General features: G+C 38.9%; 1 protein-coding gene across 5 annotated transcripts in view; it reads left to right on the top strand.

The window, feature by feature from the left end:
* Nucleotides 1–19,421, top strand: part of RBMS1 (RNA binding motif single stranded interacting protein 1) — a 144,630-nt gene that overhangs the window by 68,393 nt on the left and 56,816 nt on the right. For all 5 annotated transcript variants that reach the window (XM_051623118.1, XM_051623119.1, XM_051623120.1 and 2 more), the window contains exon 2: nucleotides 12,607–12,782. In XM_051623118.1, the coding sequence (XP_051479078.1) occupies nucleotides 12,607–12,782 (176 nt within the window). The remainder of the gene's footprint in view (nucleotides 1–12,606; nucleotides 12,783–19,421) is intronic.

The raw sequence follows: 19,421 nt of genomic DNA, 5'->3' as shown, positions 1-19,421 counted from the left end.
GTGTTCAGCGGTTTCCACAGGAATGTGGCTAACAGCTTGTCTGTTCTGGGGTTGTTAGCATGCACATAACTGCACTGATATAGTTGCATTTATGTAAATCTTTGTCCTACCCATACTGTGGGCATCACAGCCAGGTGTCACACCGAGTTGTGCTTGGGGTTTGCAATACCCCCTGCTCAAATGGGAGACAAGGCAAGAGGCAAATGTATTTAAAAGCGATGAAGTTAAACCCTGGTTCTTTTCTGATAACATTTGAGCTTCTATGCTCTCTTTCCAAAGAAAACTGGTATACGTGTTGCAACATGCAAACCAAGCAGCATTTGCTCCCTGGTAATCTATAGAAGCGCCCTATGTTGAAAAGCTTTGCCAACATTATACTCTTGTCATCTGATCTGTCAGATCAGAGTTTTAGACAAGGTTGAAACTGAACAGATTTTCAGCTTGCAGAACCCCTGGGTGAGAGTAGAAGTAGGCTGATATGTGCAAGTGCAGAAAACTGACAACTCCTTACATCATGAGTCTGATGATTTAAAAAGTTAGTACTGATCTTATTCTAAAAATGGGTACCTTGCTAATTTAATAATACATGGCTGCTTCTGTTCAGTTTGGCATTTTTGCCATGGGGAAAATCATAGGGAATTTATGGAGGTGTGGTCACCCTGCCATAAGGAATTGCAAGTTCAGTGTCAGACCATATATATGTGTGTGTGTATGTTAAGTAGTGGCATATATGCACATGCCACTTGCATGTCTCAACATGGTCTCAAACACATATTGAATGTCAAAATACTGTGACAAATTTAGCACAAACTTAGTACCATTTCTGCTGAAATGTGGTTGATGATCACTTCAACCTGCACTAGAATGACGTGACTGCAGTCTATGGGAAGCAGTGGGGTCTGAAATCCTGAAGTTGTGTATAATCCGCGCAGTTAGTGTTTCTTGAATTAGCTATGTGCTTTCCTAGTTATGACTGAGACTTGCTTTAATACTTTACCAGCAATGTTGTGTGTGTCCTCTTCCAATGTGTTGATTATAATGAATTGTATCTGCTGCATTTCATCATATTGCAGAATATAAGAACCACAAAGGCACTTTCCAGAAGTGAGTAATAAAAAGATGAAATGAAATTCAGCCCAGCCCAGATCATGCTGACCTCACTTCTGTGGCAAATACATTCCTATAAAGGACTATGGAAATACTTGCAGTAGAGTAACTAGGAAGGGCAGTGATGCTTGGAGTATCTTTTCCTGTTGTTGAGCTTCTGGAGGAGTTATGTATTCCCAGGAAAAGTGATGTAAGATGCTACCATTCTCACTGAAGTCTGTTTAACTGCAACTTGGCATAGGCACATAAGCTGCTGAGCAACAGAACTGGGCCTTCTCAGTATCAATATTACAACAACCTTTGTGTTACTTGTGCAGTATATCTACACTAACTTGTTCTTTGCTGGTTCCTCTACAGTACGTAGGCCTGGAGACGTGGAAATGCATTAGACAGTTTAAAAAGGAGAAACATTTACAAACTGACTAGGAAGGACAAAATATCTAAACTGAGCTGTACTTTAAAGCATCAATTCTGTACAACTGAAAAGAGCATGTTCATGTGATCATCTGGATCCAGTCTTGCTGGTGAAGTATTACCAATATTGGCTTCTTTTTCTACAGGGTTTTTTCTGACATGCAACCTTTCCTCTAGCTGGAGATGCTGGCTGCAGTGAAGGTGGGCATAGTCTGTCAGAGAAGGATTAAGATTTAGGAATGTAGAAGAAGGGGCCAGAGCCAGCTGCCTGCACTGTCCCATCTACATTATCAAAGAATGCAGCAGAAGAAGCAGGAATAGGTTGGGGTGCACAGCACTGTGCTACCTATTAAACACTGCTGTAACAGAAAAATGGCCTTGCCTAAAAGAACATACATTCTCTTCTATAAAATAGAGAAGAGGGATGCACAGTAGCACTGCCACTGTGCTGGGTGTAGTGTCCTGCCCATATGGAACCAGCAATCATAGACAAAGGGGTTTTGATAGGAATTGACTCCTTTATACATGATCAGGCACAAGTTCGTAAATTTATTTTTTAATGTGAATAAACAGAAAATGACATAGCGGATCTCATGTCAGCCAAAAGAGCCATCTGTGGTCTAACCCTGTGACAAACAGTATAGCAATAATTCCAATGTCACCAACAGTGTGGAGTTTGCCAAAAAGGCAGATGCTTCTTTTGACACGCATCTTCAATACGGTGCCGTTTCTATCCTATAATTGCTGTCAATGGAGGGAGGCTGGATAGGTTAGCCCAATGAGCAGAATGGTTAAATTGTAGTTTTAGGGGAAAAATTAGTTTGGAAAATAATAACAAAAATTAAAAAAGAAGCACTGTAAAAATGTTTTTTTTTTTAAAAAAGCTGAAATAAAACCTGCAGAAATATCCTTTGTGTTTCATGACACCTGTGGCACATTTTAAGTAAGAGACTCTTGCAATATTTTGTCAGAAATCTTAAATCTATTACAATATGGAGGAACAGTAAATAATACATCAGAAGATTTTCTGCAGTGTTTTTAATTTTAAATCCCCCCACTTTTCCTTCTCTATTTTCAAGAACTAAGCATTGGCTTAACACTTTTTCACTGCACTGCCAGTCTTTGTAATGCAGATATTCAATCAATTCTCTGAATAAGCCAAGGTGTGTATCTACACATCTGTACCGAGCTGTTTTTTAGCACGGTATTGAGACTCATAAACAGCAGCTTTGTGAGATATACAGACTTAACTGGACTAAATACCAGAATACAATGATGAATGGCATCCTTAATTGATAAGAAAAGAGGATGGCCTTGTGCATGTTGCATATTTACTGCTTTATGAAATTAATTGTGTAAGCTCATAAAAATATGCATTTTAATATATTATAAATAAAAGGTTTGGATCACACTGAATATTGTCTGTGGCCCTATTTGTCACTGGAGATAAAAGTTCACAGCAGGTAATGACAAAAAAGATGAACAAAATAAGCAGCTGAGCTGGGGATCAGCATTCTTCTATTAGAAGAACAGAATTCCTCTCAATGGAAGTAACTGCATTGCCTGATGCAGGAAAGTCTCACTGCCAGAGCTTAGTTTTGCAGGATTCACTTAGAGAAGTGGTTACCTGCTGCACCTTATATTCCTGGATAATCTGGATAAATCCAGGTCTCTCATCTTCCACATGCTAAAGTCCCACCTGGTGGTGCTGCTTTTGTATGTTAGTTCTTCCCAGTGGTAAACCAGTAAGAGGGCAATACATATCATTTATTTTCAGATTTCAGTACATTTGTTTCCAAATTCCATACATAAAAAAACTAATTACCATTTTTCTTTTGCATGTTGTCTTATGGGAGATAACTGATAGGTTTTATTTTTTCTCTCTAAAAAATAATAACGGTAGGAATTTTGTATTATTGCTAATCAGAGCAGTGTTTTCTTCTTTGAGGTATTGGTGCATCTTCTTATCTTTGGCTTGGTATAGGGTAGCTTCACTTTTTAAGCAGTGGTTAAAACCAGAAATGTTCAAAAGCACCATGGATTTGAGGGCTAAGGAGGAAGCGATGGGATCACTGCTGCCTTTCACTGCCTTTTGCTCTGCTTCCTGCCCTCCCATGACAGCGCACGCTGAGAAGCTAATGAGCATGTTACCTTGTGCTTCACTCCGGTCCTCATCTCTCTCTCTGCTACAGAATGCCTTGGAAAGGGAACTGCTGAGCTAGACAGTATTTCCTTATTTTGCTGATAAAAATATTCATGTGGGATGATGTTAGAGGTCTCAGGCAAGATCTCTAGATATTTACTGCTTCTGCCTTATCCATTAGAAAATTAGATGGCATTGATGTGATCTGTTTTTCACAGATCTGTTCTGTCTATTCTGTCTGTGGTGTGTGGTGTGGGTTGTGCTTTGTTTTCTTTGTGTTTTTTTTTGTTTTTATTTATTTATTTATTATTTTTTTTATCTTCTATATTTTTGTAAGCTGATTGGTCAATAATTTGTTCCAGAATATTGCTGGGAATTGAAGTTGGGCTGACAGTTTTGAAATTCCCTGGGTCTTCCTCTTCCCCTTTAACAAAAAATAAAATAAAATAATTACAAGATGTATGATGGCTGGCAGAAAAGTGAAACTATTTGTGGGACTTCCATATATGCCAGCTGCAGTTTGGCTGGACCTTTTTTTCAACAGCTTTGTGGGAATTCAACAGCTTTGTGATGTACAACAATTGCTTGGATACTTGTTCTTGATTTTTCATCTATTTTGGGCTGACACCTGAAGAGTTTTTAAATGGTAGTGGTGAGTAGGAGTTTCCTGTTTAATGAATACTTAAGCGAAGTTGTATATACAGAGAGAAGGGGACCACTGTGACCTTCTAGTTTAGGGGTCTCTGGACCTCTTAACACTGTGAGCACAGCAATAGTCGTCTGTTAGCATTTGCAAATGCTGCATTTCTGCACTTTTCACTTTAAAACTCATAGCTGCTGCTTTTGATGCTCTAAGAAGCCATCCACGTGCTTATCACTGACATTTTATGGACTCCACTGGAAATATGGCCCATGCCATTATATAGGAAGTTCCTGCTGGCGTATGACCTAGTGTGGCCCGTCTGCCATCACACAACCTGAAAAATAAAAAACTTAGAATCATATTTGACTTAGTGTCTGGAAGTACAGTCTTCTGAGGTGCCACTGAAGTGCTTGTGAGCTGTATGTGATTTGCCAGCTCTTGTGTGACTATCCCTGGTCGAGTCTTATCTACTGCACGGCACTGGAGTTTCTAAGTTAATTGCTGTTTCAGTTGAAGTATTTCTCCTATCAGCAATATTTTGGATGTTTCCTGTTGTGGAGAACATTGTGTATTTTTTATACTTTGCTATTAACATGTACCAACAGATGTGTAATGTGAGGAATTATTTTTACTATTTGTATTCATTGTCATATACTGGACTTCCTACCTTTCAGAGACTTCCATAAGCCCATTAGTATGCGAGTTTAACTTCTCTGAAAAGGGATGTGTTTTCTTCTAATTGCAACTTAAATCCTCAGGCTGGAACAAAATCTTTAACATAGTCTAGGGATTTGGTACCATTTTCTCTCTGGATCCTGAGCAAAAGCCTTGGCTGGTTTCACTGAAGGAAATAAGGCTGCATATTTACTGGAGTCAAGAAGGAAGTTGGCAGTGAATTCCTTTGTGTCTGTTGCTCAGTGAAGGACTAACCACAAAAACGTGTACATGCATTTTTGCCCCGTAGTTCTAATACCAAACTCTTTCTTCAGTTACTTCAACTTCTTAACTTTCTTTCTATATTGTTTTAACATAGACTGTTGGATTGCTGCAGCCTGTTCAAATTTCAGAAAATAAAACTGAAATATTTTGCTTTAGGCGAGTCTGTAATTTTGTCATGGCTAGGACATGTTGCCAATGTATTGTTGCAGAGGATCATCTAGGGAGACCAGGTGTAAAGCTGAGAGGGATGAGGATGTTGTGATTCATGACAAGCAAGAAGAGGGGGAAGGGTTCATAGCTTCTGCAAAGGAGCAGGGATATAGACCAGCTGCCATCTCTTCTCCTTTGTGGTAACTTTTGTGCTGTGGAGTGGCTAGTTTCGTTTATCTAGCACCTTTCTTTTGTCTCTGGACTGGGGGTAATCAGTGAGTGAGACACTTAAAAATCCCTGATGGGATGAAATCCGTGGAGTAGGTGAGCTCCTGGGAACTTTGAAGCTTTTTCATCATCACTGAGACTTTAGAAGAGCTACCTGAGCCAGGAGGAACTTTCTGCATCCATTGCTTGCCCTCTGTTGGTGCAACCTCTCCTGCTGTTTCCAAGTTAGAGAATTTTTCAAAAATAACAAGGATGGGGGGGGGAAAACACAAATCTATTATTGGAGAAAAAAGTCTTCAGTAGTACCAGTGAGGGTTTTATCATCTACTTCATCATGGCCAGGATTATGGTCCAACTTTTTCCAGTCTCTTCATGAAAAGAAAATACATAGATTTGGAGCTCTGTTTATTGTAGCAGAACACTACATTAAGCTCTAGTATGTATTATTTAAATAACATTGATTCTGTCTCCTGGAAAAATATGGTAACATTATATTTTGTAACAAGCTGGAATAGTTTACTTTTGTACTTGCTGTTGTTAGTAATTGTTGCTTTTGGGCAACAAACAAATTTGGTCCTGTTATGTTACTGTGAAGGGTGGTTTGTCCTCTCGCTATCCTGAGGAAAAGGAAGCAAAAGAGCTGTTAGTGGAAAGAGAGCTTGGGTTATAATCAGAATAGTCTAGGGCTGAAATTGTTAGGAGCATCTGAGATGTGACTTTGTCTTGTTTCCTTGCTCATAGAGCCACTCTCCATGAAGATCTTTTTAAAGGGAAGCTGAGAAAAGCACCTGTTCCCGCATTTCTGTATTTCAAGGAAGAGCTTCTTAAATGGCTCAGGGAAAAAAAAAAGGTGTATTGACTGCTTCCTTGGATTTTGATGGAAACTTCTCTCATTCTTACTGGCAAGATGATTCAAATTAGTTAAAAACAATGGACTTGAGAAGAAGGACAATATTAATTAAAAAAAAAAGTAAAAGTGAAAATAATTTTCCTTTTTTAACTCTCATACATACTTGATGTTACCCATATATGTTTTTGTTTCCTTTTATTTCCTTTTATTAAGGAGAAGACAGTCATCTGCATTTAGAAAAATATTTTTTGTAGAACTTGTCTATATGCCTATGTCTATAACATTCAGGCAAGAAAAAGGGTATAACCATCTATTTTTATCTTGCAAAGCTCCTCTTAAACTTATGTATTAAGGAATAAATTTAAAGCTGTGGTACTTTTCCCCCCTGTTCAGCGTTTCTTTGGGGTTTTTGCATGTTTGTTTGTTTTGAGTATTTGGTTCTCAGCCTGTTTATTTCAGTCCATCATTATCATAATGCTAGCTGTAGTATTTTGGGCATAGTTCTTGAATGCCAAGGTATCGGAGGTTTTGAGAGACATTCCTTTTTGGGAGAAATCCAGGGCAGGTGCTCCTGGGCTGTCTGTGGTATTTCATAACAGGGAGAGTCTCTGCTTGATGCCAATCTCCACCCACAGGGTCCTGCCTCTTGCCAGTACCTTGTTGTTCCTGATCCATGTGGCTGGAGCACAAACACCTTTCTTCACTATCTAAAGGAAAATAGAATAGGCTTGGATCCTGGGTGTGCAAATACCTGTGCATGATCACAAGACATAATATCTGTGGTCTCAGCCTTGTGCAGTAAATCAGCCCTTGCTGGAGTAGTCCTCCTGACTCTTGCATAATCACTGTGAGACCATGTTCTTTACCCATTCAAAGAGTAGTTAAGGCCAGTGGTTTAAAGGACTAAAAAGGGACATGTCTCAGGTTTTTCCCTCCTGAGGAGATTTTCAACAGGAGTTTGGAGGACCCAGCTTCTGAGATGCTCTCTACACTTTATGTTAGTATCATCCTGAAAATGCTTAGAAAGCAACCGACTTGCTGAATCTTCCAGTGACAAGTGCTGAGAGACTGAAGAACAACAGTCAGGAGAACCTACCCTAAGGCAGGAGATGTGAATACAGCAGCACCAGATCTGTTTCTACTGGTTGACTCATGTCCACTGAGAACTGGACTTGGAGAGGCCTCAAGAAATTCAGTTTTGCTTGCCCGTAGCATTTCAGACTTGATGGAAGCCAAGAAATAGAAAAGTACAGGACACTCAAAGTGGCATCTCCACTTGAGTGGTCAGTTTGCCGGCTTAGATTACATGATCACAGTTTAATGTTTCCTTATCTAAAGGAAAGTGATAAAGCAACTGTCTTCAGCAGTGAATAGTAACTTATGTTAAACATTTGGAGTTCTTTCTATTCAGGACATGATTTTGTTCCAAACAGCCTCCTGTGTCCTAGGCTGTACACTAAGTGTGGCACTGTCTTGCTTTACTGGATGTGGGACCTCCTGTTTTCCTATGTCCTTGCTTTCACTGTGCATGTGAAGGTCTGTGTTAAGTAGACAAAAAAAACCCAAACCAAATTTAATCCAGAAATTTTCTAGAATCATGTCATATGATTCTTTTTATTGCTGTTGCACACATCCACAGAAATGTATGGTCATTTTTATATTGATGCCGGTTACTGAAGGTTCTGTTTTGAAATGCTGTTTAGTGAAATTGAGATGTTAGGCAAAGTCAGGCAGGGTAAGCAGGTACTTGAAGCTTATTCACCTGAAAGCCAGGCAAGCACCATTGACAAGATTTTGAAACTATGAGATGATCTAAGCAGCAGTTCAGGCTAAATCACGTAGTTAATGTATGCTGTAAATCATGGTTTGAATTTAGAGTAGATGTGTGAGAACTGTGTTGTTAAAAGTCATGGTATTTTTCCAATCTGGAATTTTAGCTGAGCAAAGAAACTCATAATTAAATGCCAGCATGTTATATAACTTCACAGATAGGCTTTTATAACAAACACAAAGTTAGAGACTTAAATGGATTGCTGTCATAATAATCATGCTCTGTTTCGGGACAGTTCTTATCCAAGTTACCTGTTGCTTGTAGGATTTTCCTTGGACTTTTGTAGTCTGAAGGCAGCAAGGATTACTATCTCTTGACTCCCAGGTCAAAGGAATTTCTCAGGGTTGTTCTATTTTGTTTTGGTTGGGTGTTTTTTTTCTGTGGTTTTTTCTTGTTGATAGCAAAGAGACTGTTCTCCTCCTTGGCAGGCAGAATCCTGCTCTGACTCATTTCCAGTCTATAAGCATAGAGGGTTTCAAAAGACAGACAGGAATGGTTCATATATAAAGATGACTATATTCTCCAGTTGTTTTTTCAATACTTGTGATTATTTCCATTTGGATTTTTTATTAAGAAGAGACCATAGACAGGCAGTCTTCGTTGGTTTAAGGCACTCAGTGGGTCCTGTTCTGTCACTGAGCTTTTCCTAATGAGTACCTGTGGTTTTCCCAGTGCTGTGGTAGGGCTGTTGGGAGCTGGAGGAAAGGTCCCTTGGAAGTCAGGTGTTGAGACCTTCTCACCTCTGGCTCCAGAATGGGATGGGGTGAGCATACAGCATATAGGATGATTATTCTGCTACTGGCATTTTTTCCTTAGAGGTTTGTTGAAGATGACAGGAAGGAAACTGGAGAAAGAATGATTGCTAATTAACCTTTGGGAGTGAAGATTAAGGAGGAAATGGCAAACCAGTGTGAAAATTAAATTTCTTGTGAACAGGAATATTGTAACAAGAAATAATGGTCTATTATTTAGATTAATTCTTCCTCTGTTTGTGTTCAGTGGTTTGACTTAAGATGCAATAATTAAAAAGAAAAAACAACGAATGTGCTTTTATGTATGTTACATTGTTGCAACAATTGTGAAGTCTGTATGATAAAATCTCAAGAATAGCTTTTGATATAAATTTGCAGCAGAGACTACAGTTTGTGAAACAAGACTTAAAATTTTGGCCTTTATAAAAAGCTTTCAGTAAATGTTAATGAAAGCTGTTTCTAAACAAACAACCCCAAACTTTGGCCAGGTCTCCACTGCAGAATGTCTTGCCAGTGAGCACTGTAGCAGCCAGGGTTGTGGAAAAAATTCATACATCCTCGCTGACATGGATATGTTGGCAAATCCCCAGGCGTGGATGCAGCTGTGCTGGCAGAAAAGAACTTTTATCAGCTTAGCTTATGTCGTTTGGGGAGGTGATGCAACTACACCAGCAGAAAAACTCTTCTCTTGGCATGTGCTATTGGCATAGGAGGCTCTGCCAGCACAGCTTCAGCAGCCAGTCTTTGTACCACCTTTGCTGCAACTGCAGCTGTAAAGGAAGAGCCCCTTTGAACAAAAAAGGGACCTCTATAATTTTTTTTTAATTATTTTTTTTTACAAGAAGTTGTTGAAGCACAGAGGAGAAAAAGTGATTGAGATTTTACAATTAAATTTTAATGTTAAAAAATGTGTTTAAGTCCTATGGCTGTAAGATGTCACTGACCCTTTACTGGCTCTCTGTGAGTCAGTGGGTTGCAGGGTTTGAGAGCTGCAGAGCACCCAGCGTCTGTGGTTTGTAAAGCCTTTAAGGCTGGTAAAGGTATCAGTTTCTGTGGAAGCTGGGAAAAACCTTCTGTCTGTAAAATTAGAAAAACAACTATAATCACGTTTACGTTCTCATCATACTTGGATGTTACCACTAGCACTAGAGCATCTTCATGTTTAAATAAAAGTTTAAGTTTCTCAGAATGGTGTGTTTATGTTTTACAGGAAGGCAGAATTAGGATTCCTGCTTCCTGTACACTCATATTCCTCTCCTGCCTTTGCCTGGCTGGTGACAAGATTTTATAAAACTCCAGGTTTTGTAACATAGAATACTGAAGATATTAAGGGGAAAAAACTTTGTCAGAAGTAAAAGCAAAAGCAAAACCAAACCAAAGATGCTGAAAAATATAATAGAGACTCTTAGACTCCAATAGTAATGACCAGTTCAGATGATTACTGGTACAGGTCTGTTGACTTTTATGGCAGCTGTACACACATGCACCAGAGAAGTGCATGTTTAGAAACCCTGGATGGAACGGTTGTCCATTTGATCACTGTGTATGCTTTAAGAACTCTGCTGAAGACTTTCTGAAGAGTAGTACTGTGCCAGACTAAGTTTTTTCAGTTTGTTATTAAAATGTTTTGAAACTAGTTGCTCTGTCATTCTGCATTGCTTTTAACCCTAGAAATACTTGTCTGACATTACTGGAAACAGAACAATCTTGACAGCCTGACTTGTGCTGCTATAGTTAAAATCTGTCAGTGTTTCCATTACAGACTTGGAGGGAGGGTTTAGTCTTTTTGCCATTTTAAATCATGTCTGGAAGAAATTCTAGTTCAGCACTTCAAGTATAATCTCTTGGAAGATATTTTATATTTCTGAAAAACTATTTAAAAACAAACAAAAAGCCCCCCACCCCTGTAGCGATGAAACATTGATGTTCAATTTTTAAGTTTTAAACTATCAGGAATTTTTTTAATATAATTTTCAATTCAACTAGGCAACAAAAATGTTTCTACATATCAATGTTGATTTTATAGAGAATGTTACAGTTTGATTCTTCCAGGCTATTATTGCTGCATAATAAACTTTGCAGTATGCCAAATTGGAAGATTTCTAAACTCTCTTAGGGAAACACAAAAAAGAAACACATAATTATCATGTAGTATCTGATATAAGGCATACCTTTGTACTTTTCTCCCACTCACAATTTTATTCCAGTTTCCTGAGGTTATCTCCAAAATAGTTTCACATGTGTGTCAAAGCTGTGGATTCATGGATGCTTTAAATTTGAGGTGAACTGTAATCCCCTCCTCTCTGCCTATGTGTTCCTGTTCCCAGCCTTGTGACAGCCAAAGCTTTTGTGTAGCACAGAACCACATGTGGTGAGCCAGATCAGGGAAGTTAATTTTTTTGGTTCAGGCTATGGCTACACAACTGTTTGTACTAGTCCAAAGAAGAGGGTGGCACCAGGGTGGGAACAAGTGAGTCTACACTGACGTCTCACTTTATTTTCCGCTTCCATTTTTTTCCCCCCCCCCCCCCTTCCTGTGCCTTTCTTCTGCAGTTCATAGGATAGCTCTTAGCTACCAGCTTCTGGTGCCATGGAGGCTCAGCCTCTTGTAGGAAAGGGGCTGCATGCAGTGAAATTTTTATGTCAGTGAAACCCTTGTAGTCATAAGACTTTAACTGGCAACTTTAGGTCTCTAGTATATTCATTAAAGTATTCTTCTCTTAACAACACCACAGACCTGGTGTAATACCTTCTGTATTGTGTCTTGCTATACTGCTGTTAATGCAAATGATTAAGACAGCTCTGCTGCAGATTCTCTTTTGGAATTTTTTACATTACATCAGAGTCTTATTTTAAGAACAATAGCAAATACTTTGAAGGCTATGTAGAAGTGCTTATGTGATGAACTCCTTTTGAATATTTAGTTTTTTGCCATTACACACAATCTTTTTCTTGATACTCTTGGAATAAGTCACAAATACTGAAATCAGTGGCAGTATGAAAATCCTGCCTAGGTGCACAATTAATTTAGTTTGGTTCTTAAGCTGTCTGTGCTTCCTCTCTGTCTTCAGAAAAATGATAGCAGTATTGCACGAAGTAGTAAAAGCTGGAAGAGATGCAAAAGAGGTTACTAATTATTTGTATATTTCAGTTTGGATTAAGGGAATAGCATAATCTTAATGTCTGCCACAATAATTCATTTGACGTGTGGTATAGTCATAGAGCAAAAATATCTCATTTCATTTTCACATCAGATGCCACAACGAAGAGTGATAAAAATGTGTGACTAAATACTCAGCAGAGGTTACATATAATTTGAGCAGGTGTCATGTGTTGTGCGTGCTTCAGACAGTGATTGGGTGTATCAGAAAGTGCCCATGAATTCTGTCCCAAAAAGTGGTGTAGAAGCAAGTTTATTTAAAATATATAAGTAATTAAGTAAAGATTTAACACAGTGCTCCAAATGGTAAACAGGCTAGTGAGACTGAGATAATGTGCATGCTGTGTTTGCTGTCTCTAGTGTCCTCTAACGTGCTTTTTCCTTTGCAGCAGTCCATTGTACCAGCCCACCCAATGGCTCCTCCTAGTCCCAGCACCACCAGCAGTAATAACAACAGTAGTAGCAGCAGCAACTCAGGATGGGATCAATTAAGTAAAACAAACCTTTACATCAGAGCACTGCCTCCAAACACCACTGATCAGGACCTGGTAAAATTATGCCAACCGTAAGTACTATGGTTAAATATAAATTACAATGTTATACTGCAAATATATATATGCTCTATATATGTACAAAATCAGTGTTTGAATTATGAGGGAATAAAAAGAGATTCACAAAAAAATAATTATGTGGTATGATGACAAGTTTCAAATTCTGTGGCAGTCAGAAGGAAAAGAATGTGTTTGGTGCTTTGGAGAAGCAAAGAAAGTTTAAATATAGTGGTGAAGAGAAGCAGCCCATTGCTGTAGTGAAAATGATGATCACCCATTCTGCTGCCTGTTGCTTTTAAACTCACAGATAAATGAAAATTAGCATCTGAATGTTGAACTTGCTATTGGGAACCTGCAACTTAGGGTCTCCTCTGTTCACTACTAATGTCATCTGTTGATACAGACTTGTCTGCATCACTGTGAGTTACACTGTGCATTTGAAATCTTCTCTTCGTTTCAGACTAATTTATGTTGAATGTACAGTACTGTACAATTAGGATTAGAAATAGTTGATCAGTGTAAGAGTCCTTGTTAGTGGCTGGAGTACCAGATAGACTTGGCTTAGCAGAAGGTTTTTGGGCAATGTTAACATGAGATTTTTTGCTTGTGTGAGTTTTTGGTGTTTTTTGGTTGGTTTTGGCTTTCTGTTTGTTTTGGTTTTTAAAATTTATTTTTTACATCAGCACGTGCCTTTTAGTTACTTTCAAATGTGGGTCAGATGTCAAGAGACTGTGCAATTATCTTGTTTATACAGTGTTAAAATAATTTTTCTTAAATGTTTTAATGAATTTTAAAAACCCTTATTACTTCTAAAAATCACAGTGCATTTCAATACTACATGTAAGAATACACCCAGATCTCTTGAATGATTAAGATTTGTATATTAACACTTCTGTCTGAGATTCTTAAAGTAATTTTATGTTCAGATGGGCAAGTATTTTTCAACATCCTTAGAACTCAAGTTCTCAACACAAGTTAGCAAAATATCTAGGAAAACCTCAAAGTCTTGGATCCCAGTTTACAAGAGGTGTGTTTGGTTTTGAATATTGTAAAATATATGCCTAATTTATAGATAAGAATTTTTTTCTTTTTTTAAAACTCAGACTTCCAAGCTAATGGTAATTTATTAATCATTTTAATGTTTTAATAAAAACAACTTGCTATCAGGTCATGAAAGAAAATATTTTTCCATTTGATCATTTTCTCAACTGCAAATCAAATCCATGTATTTTACAGAAAAGGGAACAATTTATCAATCTGTGAAATGATTAATTGATAAATGTTTTATAGCTTCCCATGTGGCATGGACCTCTTGTCACTTGAATTTTAGTTATAAATGCATGTTTTTATAGAAGTGGATTTTTCCCTCTCATTTTTGTCTTTTGAAATTATGAAGAAACCTTGGCCTGTGCACTCACGTTACGTTAGGACAGAGTTGTGAAGTTATTTTGCACTGGAGCCGCCCAGTAACTGCTATTTGTGCAGTGGTTACTATAGCTCCTTAATCTCTTTCAGAAGACATCTTGCTTTGCACAGTCTCAGATATCATCAGTGCATGAACATTCTAGAAAAAATATGTTCAGTACTGGTCCTTTTCCTCTTGGATGTCCAAAGATTCTAATTTTGTTGTTGCTGTTCAATATGTAACTGTAGTTAGATCAGCATGAATTTTGCAAATGAAGAAAAGGCAAGAACTGCAGCCATTAAGTTATTAAATAAGTTTTGAAGTGAATTTACAGACTTGGAAGACTGTGGTATTTCTTCCTGTGAGATGTATCTCTCCTAGACATCTTACTTGAGAGGAAAGGAGGCCCTCTCTCAAATTTCTCCATTTCTGCTGAGGAACAAAGTGAAGATGTCCAGAAATGTTAGGCTTGGAAAATCTTTCAGAAATCTGGGTAATCTATTAAGAGCCTTGAGTTTCTCTGCCAGCGTAGCCCCTTAGCAACTAATTTGATGATGCAATAAGATAGAAATGACAGCACTCTCCTTGTTCACAGAAGCTCAGTAATTCACTTTTATAGACTATGGAAAATTTCGGATGCAAAATTTTTCCTTCCTACAAATATGCCTGAACTTCTAGGACACAGAAGGTAAGACACTCTTGCAAGTGAACCTGCCATGTTCATTGTTCAAATTGAGGAAATACAAAATAAATGGAGAATAAAATCATGGACACATAGAAGTCAGTGAAGAAACTCCTGTTTAATCCAGGTCTCTGAAATATTTTTGTTAGCTCTTTCAAAATGCTGAAGATCTTACTGGGAGGTTTTAAAGTGATTTGAACTCCTTTTTACCCATATAGAGTGTATCTTGCTGTTTTAAGACTCCTTGGTACTAAGAATGGAAGGAAAGGCTGCACTGCATATTGCAGAAATGCTCTTGCTGGCTGGCAATAAGCAGTTTTCAGTGGATGTGCAGAAAACAGTGACTGACTTTGTTTTATATTTTTTGGCTGTTGTCAGACAAGACAGAAAAACACCTGTAGGTGGAGTAAAGAATGGCTGAAAAATGCCATGCTTATGACAACTAGCAGTGCTAATTTTGGCCATGTTTTTATTTAGATTAATTCTTTTTGGTGAATCACGAGAGAAACCTGTTATCACATTACAGAAACTTTGGGCTTGCTTTCCTGTTCTAGCACAGCTGGGCACTATTTACAAACACAGGAAGTGTTCACCAGTTTTCTGAAAAAGTGCTTTCCTGGCAGGAGTGCAGTTTGCCAGTGTACATCTCTACAAATCTGCCCTCCACCTTCATCTGCTTGGTTCTTTCTAGGGCTCTATTAGGAGAAGCTTTATCCTCTTTTCCAAGATGAAAAGAGTGCATTATAATTTTGTTGTGAAGGCTTACCTGGGAGCATAGCTGTTATCAGACAATATTATTTGCTTTTGTGTGGGAAATGAAGCTGCCACGTTTCTGAATAGTTAATTTAAACTGGAGCCTGCTGCTCCAGTTCTGCATTGGGAAAACAAATTTCTTCATATCAGTTGTGCCAGAGGCAGAAATGTGGAAAAGACTAAGGTGGGTATTATGTTTGTTGCAAGACTGTCGTAACAGCCAACCCAGCACCAGAGCCTGGAGTGCTGGGGGGGTCACCATGTGAGTCAGTCCTGGCCATAAGAGCTTTCCATGAGGTATATAAAGGGTAGGCAAAGCAGTCGATGCAGTGGCCTGCAGATATGATCTTTTCTGTGGGAGGCTAGGGAAGAGTGACCAGCTAAATGGAAGGACAAGAGCAGAGGAGAGGAGAAGTTAGAGTAAGGAGCCAACAAGCATGGTTTGGGGAAGCCTGCAGGAAGCTGCCTGATTCCACTGGGCAGTTTCTTCTCACAAACCATGCAGTGCCATTGCATGGGATCTGCTGTACCGAGCAAACCTGTGCCATGAAGTGCTGGTTTTACAGGCATGCTGGAGCAGTGGTAGCCTCAGCCATGCCTAACTGTACTCCATTCCTCTGGTGTGGCTATCAATGCTTGCTTGATGGGCCTCCTTCAGCTGTTGTGTTGGGTTTACAAATACATTATTTAGGTTTTAATTGTTACTTTCTCGTTTGGTGACTCTTAGGCCGTCATTTCTTGTAGCTTATTTTGTATCTGGATCTGAAGATGCAAGATTAAATCCGTTCCAGTTATTCACTGAAATTGTCGAGACTGCTTATGTGATTAGGGACTTGAGTGATTTGGTCTTGGGAGATTCAGCCAGGAGTTTGTAACATGCTTTGACATGTTTTCTAGATGCTTTCCAGACTGTCGCTAAGCGCTGTGCTTGGCTGTGGATGACCTTTATCCCCAAGCCACACGGTTCCAAAGCCCTGTGTTTTCCACGATCTTGCTCATGATTTACTTGCTAGCCTGCAGCATGGCATCTCTGTAATGCTGAATTTCTTCAGAAACTTCCTTTTGTGGTGTTTGTATCATTAAATGAGAATGATGCAACAGACCCTTCATCCTCCTGACAATCCCCAGGCCTAGGGTGAGATTTCAAGCTTTGAGGCTTAACCTAGGTCTCCCACATTCAGCTCAGCATTAGTCATCATGCCAGCCCCACTTAGGGGTGCTCCCTGCCAGGCTGTTTGCTTGTACCTTGCTGCATGTATCAAGCTGTAGTCTGTGTGATATTTTTAAAATCTGGTTTTGCTCTGCACAGTTTCATTTTAGCTTTCCCCCTTAAATTATTGCTGTATGGTTATAATGTGGCTTTTTAATGGATTACAATTAGGAAAGCAGCTGGTTTAAGGTAACAAAGTTAGTGATGTAATTACCATGACGGATCATTGTTGTACACCAGGATGGTCACAACACAAAACCAGAACCTTTGAGCGGCTGCTTTTTCTTGTGTTCATTCGGAAATCACATATCTTGTTGAGGGAGTGTTTTGAGGATTCCTTCCTAAATATCCAGCACCATGAGCACAGACACAGATAAAACGGATGGTAGGCTAATGGCAATTTTAAAACATTTGAGCCAGATATACAGCTTTGTTTCCACAGCATGGGAACTTTTATTTTTAATGTTTATACTCCAGTGCTTCCATGTTTTGAGGCAAGAGCACCCCAAAGTTTTCAATTACCTTCCATTAATTAAAAAATAAATTCATTAAGTCGCGTGACATCCATTAGCTTATTAATATTTTCATGTTCTTTGCTTGCTGTGCAATTGTGACCTCTCCCTGTGCTGCCATTTCCCATCTCCTTCAAGCCCACTTGGGACTGAGGAGTGGTGAGCTGGAGCTCAAACATTTACTGTAGCAGGGAACTGTCATTGCTACCGTCACTTAAAAGCAAGAAATCTGCTAATTTAACTCAGCGTATTTCACTAGAAAAAGGAGATGCCAGGAAATAGTCTGACTATCTTTTGCATTTTAATCTTTGGGAGAATGGTCTGGGCAGTTCACTGCTCCTTAGTTCAGTCCAATGTAATGTCTGTAGCATGCTAATATCCCCTTAGAAGGTGTGGTGGATAGAAAGGGGGATGGAAGATTTCGAAGCTAACTTCTCCAATTTTTTCAAGTACTTTTCTTTATAGAATACAGTCCTTTCTCTGTTATTCTCCGTTTTTCTTTCACAGTTTGTCAGCTGCAGTGAAATATTACATTCATAATTATGTGGAATATGAGTTCATGTCATATAATTAAGTAAGATACATCAGTGTCTCTGAAACTGTTCCCTTTGAGATCAGTATTAATACTAATTATATTGGAGCAGGAACCTATCTATTGTTCTTACTTTTTTGGGATGGGAAGAAATCCTTTACAAATTAGTTCTTTTAGAGGTTTATGTATGCATTTTTAAAAATAACATTATTGTATACCTCTCTGAATAAATAACACCAGATTTAGATAATACCATTTGGTTGTAGGAGAAGAACAGTATGTGATTTGTAATTTTCGGGTCTATGTTGTACTGGACCAGTGTTGTGTTTTTCTTTATTCCTTCTTCAGGGACTGTGGGATGAGTTCGGTTACATGTAATCTGCAGTAGCTCTCCCTTGACTGCACTTTTCCATTTGGTTTTGCTCTTTAGAGCAAACGTAACATGAAGAATAGTGAAGGTGTGTCCCCTAGATGCAATATCTGATTTTGCCAGTGCTGTGTTGCCCGTGCAGGTACGTGGTGTGGAGTACAGTGCAGCACTGCAGAGAAAACACTTGCAGTAACTTCAGGACCAGGATTTAGATAATCTCACTGGTGTCCTGCCCAGTTGATGCACCCAGTTTCTCAGCTAGACAAAGTGCCGGAGGAGAAGTTGCTCCTGCATGCCAGTATGGTGTGTAAACCGGCTCTGCTAGCTTCTGTCTTAGCTGATGATCTTTTAAGAGGTTGCTGTCAAAAGTAAGTATCCTGTTTCTACAGCTGAGAAGAAACAGTATTAAGTTTTGTATGTCCCTTTTGCCAGATGCACTGCAGAGATGTAGGCCTGCCATGGAGACCGAAATGCTTCTTTTTGTTAGGGCTTGACTTCCGCAGTCAGTGGTGAGGCATTTGCGTGGTGTGCCCTGGGAATTCTGATTGGCCTGGAGATGTGATGCTTGGTTTAAATAGTCATTTCCTTTTTCACTAACTGCTTTCAGCAGTCATGTTATGAAGTGCCTATCCTGGCATGATGTGAACAAAGACTCTCTTCCCCTCAGTACTTGCACTTTCATTAGACAGAAATAAAATTTGGGTAGCTTTACGTTCATGATCAAATGAAATCCATGCTGAAATTCTCTCTGAGGAATTCCAGGGTCGGTTTGGGGTTCTTTTGTACAATAATGCCTTCTTGTAGAATGTTGTTAGGGACCTGTATGTGTTTTTGTGAAAATTGTAACTGGGGAAAAAAAGTTAAAAAAAAAAAAAGGCAAAAAAAAAAAAAGCTGCCTTCTAGAGTCCTGTCCTCTAGATGCAGTCAGTCTATTGAGATGCCTTGAATTTAAAACAAATGCAGTTTTAATTCTCTCTTTCCACTTTGTGAATTAGCAAAGACTGAAGTTCTTCAGACACAGTATTTCATTTAGCCTAGCGCTTATCAGCAGTTTTCCTCGGCACACCCTGTTAAAAATAAGCAGTCTGAATCCAAATGCACTGAGGAACTCTGTCCTCCCAGATGCAGGGACCCAGCGATTGCACAAGCTCCATCTCCCCCCTGGAGACGAGAGTTTTGTTGTAGTGTG

The sequence above is a fragment of the Apus apus genome, chromosome 6 (assembly GCF_020740795.1).
Source record: "Apus apus isolate bApuApu2 chromosome 6, bApuApu2.pri.cur, whole genome shotgun sequence".
NCBI classification, from domain to species: Eukaryota; Metazoa; Chordata; class Aves; order Apodiformes; family Apodidae; genus Apus; species Apus apus.
The sequence above is the reverse complement of the archived record's forward strand: the minus strand, read 5'-3'. Positions and strand labels throughout refer to the sequence as shown.